This window comes from Arachis ipaensis, chromosome B05 (genome assembly GCF_000816755.2).
Source record: "Arachis ipaensis cultivar K30076 chromosome B05, Araip1.1, whole genome shotgun sequence".
Taxonomy (NCBI): Eukaryota; Viridiplantae; Streptophyta; class Magnoliopsida; order Fabales; family Fabaceae; genus Arachis; species Arachis ipaensis.
In genome coordinates, this window is record NC_029789.2 from 23,775,599 (window position 1) to 23,788,449 (window position 12,851).

The 12,851-nt window shown below is 34.3% G+C and overlaps 1 protein-coding gene across 1 annotated transcript; it reads right to left on the minus strand.

Annotated features, from left to right (window-relative positions):
• LOC107641782 (DNA-directed RNA polymerase subunit 10-like protein) lies at positions 462-1,818 on the minus strand. The gene is made up of 4 exons (XM_016345241.2): positions 1,631-1,818; positions 1,477-1,535; positions 821-915; positions 462-718 (listed from the first exon to the last, which is right to left on the minus strand). Exons 1-4 carry the CDS (start codon positions 1,793-1,795, stop codon positions 693-695), a joined length of 345 nt encoding a protein of 114 aa, XP_016200727.1. The 5' UTR covers positions 1,796-1,818; the 3' UTR covers positions 462-692.

Genomic DNA, 12,851 nt, shown 5'->3' on the forward strand with positions numbered 1-12,851 from the left:
AAAGGGTATTGTTTTGATGTTGGTTATATGTGTCACCCTCGTCAATTGTAATATAAATGCTTTTGAGATGCTAAAATAGAAGTTGGTTTCATCTTTGGGTGGTGTCTGCTTTTCAATTTGATCTTATTGAAGTAACCATTTAGAATGTGGATTCTTTTGTGCCTCCTATTGGAGTTTGGATGTTTCATGTTTGCTTGTCAAAGATAAACAACTTCAACTTCATGGTTATATTATGAAAATAAGGAGATTTTGAGAATAATATGGATGTGGATTTTCATGTAAAACACTTCCATTATCGATAAATTAACATTCTAACCAATATCATAATTTATAAGATAACTATGATATCAATCTCTCCTAGTAACATAACTATGCATGAATTAAACTACTATAGGAAACAGGTTGGTATTTGATAATATCTACACAGTTATATGAATAGAAGATAAGTTGCATTAAACCCCTTTTATGAAAAACACTACACTGTTATATGAATATATGAATAGAAGATAAGTTGCAACATGAAGAGGAGCAAAGCAGCCAGATTATCATAAAAATAACATCTCATAAGTAATTAACACAAACTGCGCCTCATATATCCCCCTTAAAACAGTTCGGAGAAGGAAGATCCAAAATAATAGACGTGATTAAGACGACCGAAATGTGCATGCGCAGCCGATTCCATACAACTTTTTCTAACTGGGATCAGACTTGTCAAGAGCTGGAACCAAATGCAACATCAAGTACAAAACAGGCGAAGTTAGAAAATTGGCATGAATAGAAGAAACAAATAACAATCACACTATAGAGGGAGACGCATTACTGTTGTAATTCAGGAGCTTCTCGATGAGGTCAACATGCGTCATAAGCATACGCCTACAACAATAACGAACCAGCCCCAAAGCATCAAGCGCATCTCTGCAATCCATCATGTTAAGACAGCCATGTTAGACCTAACTGATTCCATTGAAGATAAGAGTAGTAATGCAATGGTATCGGCACCTAGTGATTGTATCCCTAACAGGATTCAGCAGTTAAGGAAAACTGAAAAAGCAATACCATATTACACATAATGAACACAGACAAATGCATGTTGAATTGAAAAGGTTAACATAATGTACAACAATCAAATAACTTCTGAATAGACCATAATTAAACAGGATTTATTTACTACCCATGCTAAATCAAGTGGTTCTAGTCTTCTAGCAAAATACTACAATTTATGGTGCTGCCAACTCATTCATTATATAAGTTTGAGAACTACAACCTGGAACCATTGACTACTCATACTACCATTTTGCTAGGCATGTTAGATCGAAACAAGTGAAACAACCATTCATCCGTTCAAGTCACCGCAAAAAAGAAATAAAATAAAATCAATCATTCTATCTAGCTCAGCTCAGCATATGCAAGTATGTAAGCCCACATTCAAATTTTAGGCCATAAACCCTAACCGAAGAAGAAAGAGGGGAAACTGACCCTTCAGAGTAATCTGACTGGAGAAGGTCCAAATAGGCATCCCATTTGTTTCCGATGACCTATAAACAAAAAATTGAGCACGAATTAACCAAAAGAAAGCTCAAAACTTTATGAAAAGTAGTGGGTTGAAATGCAAGGAAGAAGAGAAAATGACCTTTCCGCAGGTGAAGCAACGGACTGGGATAATCATCTTGCTCCTTCCTCTGAACACTCTGGAAGCTTCTCTAAGAGGAATGCGGTGATGGAACCGCGACTCTGAGAGAAAGAGCGTGGGTTCTCTTTCTTCTCTTTCAAACCGATCTGATTTCAACTCATTCATACGGTTTTTAGTCGGTTCTTTAAAGAGAAGAGAAATACTAGGGCCAGCAACTTTTGTGATTTGTAGTAATCAAATAGTCATTAATGATGGTTTTAATGGTGTGAGATTGGTGTAAGATTTTATTTAATGGCTCACTTTTCTTTGCTGGTTACATGACCAGAATTTAACAAAGTTGCTGGCCCTCTAAACTTTTCAATCCTTTAAATTTGTACTTTTTTTTGGATTAATTAATCCAAAATTAAAGTTTCCAGAGATTTAATTGTTATTTTTTTCGTAGAAATTCAATAATATTTAAAATTATAGACTAATAATATTTTATTAAACTGTTACATTAAAAAAATTAGATTAAAAAATTGATAAAAAAATAATAAACACTGAATAAAACATAGAAAAAGTCTAGAGGGCCAGCAATTTTATTAAAATTTAGCCAGCACTTAACTATTAAAAGTAAAATGAATAATCCTCCACCTCCACCATTGGATATAATCTTCCACCGTTAAACACACTTATGATGGCTAATTGATGATTATATATCACAATTTCTATTGGTCCCTAACACTTCTCTAAAACATATAGTATGTAGAGCGTAGACTGTAGTTTCTAGAAAACAAAAATTACAAAGTTTCTAAAAAATAAAATATTGGACTTGATAAATTTCTGAAAAAGTTGCACAGTTTATTCTTTGTTAGGGGTGAATAAACACACTATTACAATTCTACTTATTTGTCAATTTCTTTTTTTCTGTAGAGATCAATAAATCTAGAGTAAATATCTTTTTCGGTTTCTAACTATTTGTTTGATAGACTTTTCACTTTCTAAAAAATCTAAACATTCAAATCGGTCCCTATTTACTTTAATATATGTACGTTCCAATTCTTGGTTAGGAACTGAAAATGGCATTTATTCAAAGTAGATAGGAATTGGAAATCTGGAATGTATATATATCAAAATAAATAGAAATCAATTTTAATGTTTAGATTTCTTAAAAAGTAGGAAGTCTATCGGATAAATGATTAGAGACCGAAAAGGACATTTATTCATAAATTTATCATAAAAATCTTTCAGTGACTTAACATTTTCTTCTTAAAAACTTATAAGTTCGTCAAAAAAAATTTCAAAGTTTAGGGTATTTGTATTTTTCAGATGAAATAAAATTATGCTTTAAATAAGTTTTAAAATTCTATGTAATACTTTATTTTTTGGTTTTGGTATAGATTTTTTTTAAAATCAAATGGATAATGGTAGATTTGATAGACAAATTATTCCCTAATTTACATATTGTCTAGATCGGATTGGTGTATTTAAATTGTTTTATAATGGACTAACTTAGCTATTCTATTCTTTGGTTTTGCCCTTTAATATATGTTGATATTATCCTATATATTCTCGGTTTCGTGCTGTTCCACCGTCTTCAAAACCATAATTTTGAAAGGAAACCTATCCAAAATAACCGAAATCGAAGAACAAAACCGAATGGAATAACCGTAAAGAGGAGCTGATCGGTTCAATTTGATTTTTTATTATGGATTTTAGAACCGAAGTCAATACATGTTAGCTAAACCTAAAATGCCATCGGTTTTATCCGACATTAGTGTATGTAGCCGTGCATGAGAAATAATTATGGACACTTTTAATTTGCAGAAAAATATTTCATTAACTCTAATATTTGTTATACTGGCAAGAACATATTTACAAATTAAAAATAATGTAGGGACTCAATTGAAAGAAAAATATATATAAGAACCTAATTAAAATTTGGTAAAATTATAAGGACCAATAGAGTAATTAAATCTTAAAGAAAAAAGCGCAATATGCAATAAATTAATGTCTTAATTTCTATGAGAAAATGTGCGTAAATATTTTTTTTGTAAACAACCAAAATTTTAGTTTGTGTCTCTAATATTGATCATTGAACATCCACATGTTTTTTCTCGTATTCTAATTTTAAGTTTCCAAACTTTATCTTTAAATGTTACCTTTGAGATTCTTAATAAGATTATACCCACAAAAAAAATTAAGATAAAATAAAATGATAACATAATATAGGTAAAAAATATAAAAAAAATCATATTTAATAATATATTGATGAACTCAATATTAAAATAGAATTTAATAGCCATAATAATGGTTAAAAAAGATATAATATAAATGCCAACTCTTTATGATATTTATAGTTAAATTTTTTTTTAACTAATACAATTACTACAAATAAAATTAAAGCTAATTTCAAAAGAAGAAATACCAATGAATAAACAATATTCTTTCGAGTTTCAATAGATTTTATAATAATTTAATTTAATGGAGTCAAATTTAATTATTTAGTAGAGACAAATAAATATTATTTTTATATACTACTTACAAATTTTTCAAATTATAGTGGGAGCACTTGCCTCCACAACTTTCTTAATAAATCCCTCTCTCTTAATATAGTAACACCAGAATGTGTGTCACATTAATATTTTTAGCGTTAGAATACTATCATTGTAAAATAATTTAATGATAACCGAAACCAAATAACAAAACCAAAATGTCTATTCAAAATTAAGAGATGATCGGTTCAATCTGATTTCTGGTTATGGGTTTTAGAACCGAAGTCTATATTCACATGCTAAAATACCATATGCAACATAACCGAAACCAAAGAACAAAACCGAAAAGAATATTCAAAATAAAGAGCTGATTGGTTCATTTGGTTTTTGGTTATGTATTTTAGAATCGAAGTCTATGCTCTACACTCTGTTATGCTAAAATTCCATTCGGTTTTAATTCAACATAACCGATACCGAAGAACAAAACCTAAAAGAGTATCCAAAATAAAGAGCTGATCGGTTCAATTTGATTTTGGTCATGGATTTTACAACCAAAGTTTAAAATACCATTTCGGTTTTAATTTTCTGCGTAGCATCCCACTCATTTACATAGCCGATAACAAAACCGGTTTTGATTCAGTTGGCAGCTCTTAAAACCGAATGGATGACATTTGGAATTGTGTATGAACCGATTGTTTTTTTCTTCGGTTGTATCTTTTAGTTGATATATATTTATATTTTTTATTTTAGACGAAAAACCTTATAACTCGATCTTTATTGTGCATTATGAGTTATAACTCGGCGTCAACTATCATTCATTATTTGCTTATAATCGACACCTTCATTATCGACTTAATGACCATCATTTCTATCTTAATAACCAAACGGTCATAACATAAATATCATTCATCAATTTTATGCCTATAAAAGGCACCGATTTTTATATCTCAATAGACAACCCATGATAAATTCTATTTCATGTCTTACATTCTATATTCATAGAATTATTATAACACACAAAATATGATAACTTCTATTTCATGTCTTACATTCTATATTCATAGAATTATTCTTATACCTCTTAAACACTTACTGACTTGAGCGTCGGAGTGTCTTTTGCAAGTACCCACCTTTTATTCTCTATAACTCATCTTGACGGAGAGCTTACAAGTATTCACCGATGGACGAGCTATACAGCGGCCAAACTCAGCAAAAACAATTGGTGCCGTCTGTGGGGAGCGAGTAAAATACTTCCATCGTGCTCGTCGTCGCTGTTCCCGTGCTCGCTACTGTGTTCGTTGCTTCTCCAGCCATCACTTGTTGTCGTCGTTGCTCCAGTTCTCGCTGCCGTGTTCGCCGCGCCTCCCCGGTCGCCACTTCTATCATGACTGTTGCGCTGCTCCCGTGCTCTTCTGCGCCCTCCATTTCAATTAAGGGAGAATGTTTATTTTTTCATCAATCAATTTATGGTTCGGTATTTCTATTTTGGTCTAGCCTCTGTGATTCTCTTTGGTTCTGATTTGTTTTGTCAATTTTGTGCTTCTATTTGGTTCTAGATTTCTATTTTATTCTGTGCATCTCTTTGGTTTTGTTTTGTTTTGTTTTGTGCTTCTGAAATTAGGTATTGTTAGAGACTTCTTTCAGAATTTTTTACTGACTGATATGAGAAGATTAGAAAGACACAGAAGAAAGACAAGAGGAAAAAAAATTGGATTGATTGTTAATGTGTTTTTTAGCATATATAATAAGAAACTATTTGTTTCATTGAACTTTTCGTTCATATCTCCTAAGTCGTAATAGAGGCATGTTCATATTATTATTTGTATACTAGTATTATATAATAATTTATATTTTGTTGTATACTAAATTCAGCTGGTGCTGTGTTGAATTCTGCAATTACAAATCCTTTCTTTGGATTTCTAAGTACTTAGATCTTTTCTTTATTATTTTAGTGATTATCATTCAAAATTAAAAATATTAAAAAAATTAAGTATCTTTTAATATTGTCAAAAATGAACTTATATGTTTGTCAAGTATTGAATATTTTAGTAAACAATAATAGCTGGGAATGAACTCAGCTTACTTTGTTGATATAACATCGTTGTTCATATTATTGTTTATCTTGAATTGGATGGAGAACTGAATAAATAGCAATAAAAAACTTACACAAATGTTTATTGTTTATCTTAAATTATTGTAGGATTGCGAGAGATGAGCTTAGAGAGTGTTCAAAATAATTTTGAAGAAAGTGTTGATAAGCCTTTATAAAAATTTGTAACAAAGAAATATAAAATTGAAGGTAGTGAAAATCTTGAATTTTAATGTAAATTTTGCAAGGTTTTATTTAGTGGTTCTTATATTAGAGTAAGAATACATTTATTGAAGATTTCAGGAAAAGAAATTAGATTTTGTGCAAAATTTACATCAACAAAGCTTGAAGAACTTAAAAAACTTGATAGTGAAAGTATATTATTGCATGAAAGTAAAAAGGCTAAGTCAATTCATCTTCCACCCTTATCTAATGCAAGTGAACTTGATTCAAGAAAAAGAAGAGCTACTGGACTTTTAGAGAAAGCTTTTAATGTGAATGCAAGGGAGACTCTAGATTTACATATTGCTAGAATATTTTTTTCATCTGGATTACCTTTTTATCTAGCCAAAAATTTGTATTTTGTCAAAATTTTTTCTTATGCTGCTAATTATTATATTAATGGTTATATTCCTCTTGGATATAATAAATTGAGGACAACTTTACATGAAAAAGAGAAGCAATATGTGGAGAGAATGTTAGAACCTACTAAGAATTCGTGGAGTGAAAAGGGAGTGAGTATTGTAAGTGACGGATAGAGTGATCCCCAAAAGAGGCCTATTCTTAATTTTATAGCTGTAATTGAAAGTGGACCTATGTTTTTGAAAGTTGTAGATTGTTCAAATTAGATCAAAGACAAGGATTATGTTGCAAAACAAATAAGAGATGTGATAAGAGAAGTCGGTCTCCTAAATGTAGTGCAGATTGGGACTGATAATGCGCCGGTTTGTAAAGCGGCTGGTTTATTAATTAAAGCTGAATTTTCATCTGTTTATTGGACTCCTTGTGTTATTCATACTCTCAACCTTGCTTTAAAGGATATTTGTGCAGCTAAGAATACAGAGAAGAATAATTTTGTTTATCAAGAATGCTCATGGATTACTCAAATTGCTGAAAATACTTCTTTTATAAAAAAATTCATTGTTAATCATCATATGAGGTTATCTATTTTCAATGAATTTAATACATTGAAGTTGCTTAATGTTGCTCCTATTCGATTTTCTTCTACTATTGTGATGTTCAAAAGATTTAGGTTGTTAAAGTAAGGCCTCAAAGAGATGGTTATAAGTGAGAAATGGTCTTCATACAAGGAAGATAATATTGGCAAAGCTGAGTTTGTTACAGAAAATATTTTGAGTAAAAATTGGTGGCAAAAAATTGATTATATTCTTGCTTTCACAAATCCTATTTATGATGTTTTAAGAAGTACAGACATGGATGCACCTACTCTTCATTTGGTCCATGAGATGTGGGATTCAATGATGAAGAAAGGAAAAGTGCTATATATCTCTATGAAAGAAAAAATGAACAAGAGTCATCGTCCTTCTACAATGTTGTGCACTCAATATTGGTTCAAAGCTGGACAAAAAGCAGCACACCTCTTCATTGTTTAGCACATTCATTGAATCCAAGGTAACTTTTTACGTTTATTGTTTATAACTTTTATTTATAAGTGAAGATAATTGAATTATTATTAATTTCTGCTTAACTACTAATTATATAGGTGTTATAGTCACCAATGGTTAAGAGAAGATCCTACACGAGTTTCTCCTCATCAAGATATTGAGATCACTAATTAGAGAGTTAAATGCTTGAAGAGGTATTTTCCTAATGAAGAAGAGAGGAGAAAGGTAAACATTGAATTTACAAGCTTTTCTGATGGTAGAGGTGTCTTTGATGATTATGACTCTTTGAATGATAGAGGCATAGTTGATGCAAAATCTTGGTGGCTAATTCATGGTGGTAAAGCAAAATTTCTTCAACCAATTGCTCTTAGGATACTAGGGCAACCATCTTCATCTTCTTGTTGTGAAAGGAATTGGAGCACATATTTTTTATCCATTCCCTAAAAAGAAACAAGTTGAAGCCTAAACGTGCAGAAAATTTAGTATTTGTCCACACTAATCTTTGTCTTCTTTCAAGAAAAATTTCACGATACAATAAAGGAGAAACTATGATGTGGGATATTGTTGGAGATGTTTTTTCACCAATTGATGAAGAAAATGGTGTTCTTGAAGTTGCTCACCTTTCTCTTGATGAAGCGTAGTTGAAAAGAGTGACTTCTTCTAATGATGAAGATATCAGCCATATATGATGGAGAAATAATATGACTTTAGATAACTTTTTTTTGTGTACATGTGATGTACAAAATTCTTACTATCTCTATTAAGACATAGGAGTTTAGGATTTTAACTTTTGAATACTTATACACTTCAGTAAGAAATGCATATTATATGGTTGTTTTTGAAAATATCTCTATTAATACATATCTCTATTTAATGAATATATTATATTATTATATTATTAATATATGCGTGTCTCCGTATTAGACAACTTTTTAGAATTCGCGTGTCGTGTCGTGTCCCGTGTCCGTGTCCGTGTCTATGCTTTATAGTATGCAACACTTCCAAAAGTTATACACAACTGATACTCCATATGAAAAGCTTGAATCTCCTGGCCTCTTCCCTAACCTTACAGATGAGGAAAAAACAAAGCTTGGCAAAATGGTAACGTCAGAGGAAATTACAGATGCCCTTTTCTCTATAGGGGTGTGGAAAGTATCGGGCCTTCTTACAATGTTTTACTAGAGCAATTGGCAGATTGTCAAGCCATTTGTGGAAAATTGGGTCAAGAATATCTTCAAGAATCATGCGAATATTAAGGAAGTTAACAATACCTTTATATCCTTGATTCCTAAACATCATAGCCCTGAAACTTTTAGCCAATTCCACCCTATCAGTCTTTGTAATGTTTCTTATAAGTTGGTCACAAAAATCGTTGCATTGCGATTAAAAGAAGTTATTCCAAAGCTCATCAGTCCTACTCAATGCAATTTCGTACCAGGAAGGCAAAGTGCAGATAATATCATTGTGGCTCAAGAGGCTATCCAATCTATGCGTCAAAAAAAGGGGAGTATTGGTTTCACGGTGATAAAAATTAATCTTGAGAAAGCCTTTGATCGTCTTAACTGACAATTCATCCAAGACACTCTTATCGAAGTAGGCCTGCCAGAATCTTTAATTGACCTGATTGTAAATTGTTTCTCCTTATCTGAAATGAAAATTTTTTGGAATAGGACCCACTCTGCATCTTTCTCTCCCTCTAGAGGTGTTCAACGTCATACCTCTTTATCATGTGCATCAAACGCTTATCCCAAATCATTTCTGTTGCAATTAAACACAAATCTTGAGGACCTATCAAATTGTCCAGAAAAGGCCGGCTCTTTCCCATCTTTGCTTCACATATGACATTGTTCTTGGTTCGTCTGAACACTAGGGAGGCCGAGCTTAAGCGCTTCCGAGCAGATTGCCAATGAAAGGGAAGAGCTTTACGTCGGCCGGAAGTCAAACACTGCGGCGGGAATACCTGCACAAGATACTCCGACGCTCAAGTCAGTAATGATTCTCAATGAGTGAGTTAAGAGTAAAGAGTAGAAGGATGAGAGTGATAGAACCTGATCGTAACCGAGGATATTGGCTCGGTTTTATAGAAGTTTATTTTTACCCGTTAGTGGATAAGTCCTAGTTTGTAGGTTGGTTATGATATTCTGTTTTGGTGCTATAAACTAGCTAGGCACGTTTCTTATTTTCGGTTAAGTGATGTTGTTTCAGTCCTGCTCTTCTGCCGAGCTTTTCGGACGGTTGATACGGGACCGAGCTTTAAGATTCACGTGCCGAGCTTATTGCGCAACCGAGGATAAGGGTGACGTATCATAGCCCCCAAGCTTGTCTTGGTACGGACAGGGCTAAGGCGAGCTTCTCAGACCAGGAGTGCTGAATCCTCGGTTGCTGACTTTGTTCTTGCATATGGTCCTCGTGGCCCCCAAGCTCGTCTTAGTGGGATGTGCTGGTATTGAAACGTTTTTTATAGCATTTAATGCTTACTCTGTTTCCGCGCCCTAATGAATGATTGATTTGATTGTGCTGCGCGTTCCAAGGAACCCCTGACCGTCTGATTTGCAGATTGCTGATCGTGGGTTTTTTGATGGTTTTGATTAAAGGGTAACGTTTCATATGTAACTTCTTCCCTTGCAATAAACCTGTTTGCCTTGGTTTCTCATTGTTTCCTTTTCTGTGTTGGTGATTTCTGCGATTTGGAGAGAATGAGCAAAAAAGGTGAGTGCTGATTTGCGTTCTTCTTCCTTCTTCCTGTCTCATTTTGGTTTTTGGTCTTTCCATGGGAGAAGAGAAGGTTGAGGCTGTTGGGAGTGATCCCTATAGTTGGGTTGATACTAAGGTTAGGGGTTATGTTTCTCAGTTTAGTGATAAGGAGTCTGTTGAAGTGCTGGGTTCTGATGTTTGGGTTAGGAGTGGTAGTAAGATTAAGATAGAGATACTGCCTTGTAATTCTGATGACCGCGTCTACCATTGTTGTAGTGACTGGGCTTTTTTCTATATGTATAGTTGCTTGTTTACTGAACTAGGAGTTAGGCTTCCCTTCACCGAGTTTGAATGTGGTGTTTTATACTGGTTAAATTGTGCCCCGAGTCAGCTTCATCCTAATTCATAGGGATTTGTCAGGGCGTTTGAGATTTTGATGGAATTCCTTGAGCAGCCGCCCTCTCTTCGGTTGTTCTTCTCCTTGTTTCAAGCTAAAGGGGTTAATCGAGGTCTTTGGGTTAATCTTAGTAGTTACCCCCTTCGTGCTATCTTCGGTCTTTACAAGTCTTCTTTTAAGGATTTTAAAACCATGTATGCTAAAGTGAGGAGTGTACCCGAGGAGTTTTCGTTCTATCTAAATGAGTTTCTTGTTGAGAAGTTCCCTCTATATTGGTGTTCCGAACCTGTGCAAGCCTTAGACGTGGATGATAGGTCGGTTGATGATCAACTGGTGATGGAGTTTCTGTTTGAGAAGTTGGGCCCAAAGGGATTACTATCTGTGTCCGAGTTGTTAAAATGGGATCTTGATAGAGAGGCGGTTCTGAGATATCTAGGTAAATTGGTTGTTTTTGCTTTGTTTGTTGTTTTGTCCTTGTTTGTTCTTATTCTGTTGGCCCTCTGTGCAGGTGACAAGGCGCCTACAATTACTACTGCTGGTTTGAAGTCGTTCTTTAATCAGCGGAAGAAAGCTGAAAAGGAGAGTTCGGCTACCAATGCTGACAAAGGTCTTGTGATTCAGCCCGAGCCTGCCCTTAAGTCTAAACGAAAGAGGGGTCTTGCGACAGAGAAGATCGCTGAGGCTTTCCTGAAGGAAGGAGAGTCTTCTATGGAGCTTCAGCGAGTGGAGTCTGCTTATGAGTCTCAGAAGAAACTACATGGGTATTCAGAGGATGTACATAGCCGGTCTTTATGGGGTAAGTTATATCCTTTTTCTGTTATGGCAGATGAACTCTGCTGCTTCCCGGACGATTTGAAGATGATTGAGGACATCGGGCACGTAGGAGTCAGCCGTTTCCTACAGGTAAGTGTTTGTGACTTCTATTTATATGTTATTGTTGTAATGCTGTTATTGTTGTGACGCTGTTATAATATGTCTTAGGTGATCGGTGCGCGCATCGTGGCTGTTGGTCGTGCTGAAGAGCTTGCTCTTGAGAAGGATAATAAGTCTGCTTTAGATGTTGCCAAGCTCTCCGCGGCTTTGGAGGAGAAAGAGAGGACCATCACAGAGCTTTTTTCTGATCTGTCTGAGGAGAAACGCCTTCGGCTTTCATCTGCAGAGGAGGTGAAGGCTTCTAAGGTTGAAAATGACCGCTTGGGGTCACGGATTAAGGAGTTGCAGGCCGAAGTCTATGAGGCTTTTGCACAAGGATTTGAACGCGCCACCTCTCAAGTGCGGGTATTATTTCCTGAGTCGGACGTGGATAAGCTTGATGCGACCAAGGTAGTTGTGGGTGGGGAGCTTGTGGAAGACGATGCTGCTGCTGTTGATGAAGGCGAGGGATCCAGTATTGGTGACAAAGTTGAATAGATTTTAAGTTTGTGAGCTTTGTATGTAGTGTCGTGGTTCTTTAGAACTTTCTTGTTTTGTCTTTTTGGGTGTTTCCCAAATATTGTTATCGGTGATTATATTTTGGTTTCCGAGCTTATAGCTCGGCTTAATGATGACATTTTATAAATATGATATTTTGGGTATGATTATCTATTGGAAACAATCGAATGTATGTATTGAAGATGATCGAAGCCCTTTCTTTTCTTTTGAACGAACTTGTTAAAATGAGAGCGGGTGCTCTAGTGTTGCAATTTGTGTTTTTTGCATGGAAGCGCTCAAGATTTGTTATGAGCGACTTGATGATAATTTGTATCTTTCCGAGTATAATGCTGATTATGCGCATTTTGAATTCCGAGTATGAAGCTCGGATTAGTTTGTTTATTAGAAAAATTTTGACTTATTTTTATGGTGGAAGTTTCCCGAGGAATATGCTCGGCTCGTGATGTTAGGTTTCCGAGGATAGTGCTCGGATAATTCAGAGCGTTTATTAACTGAAACATATGATAACTGT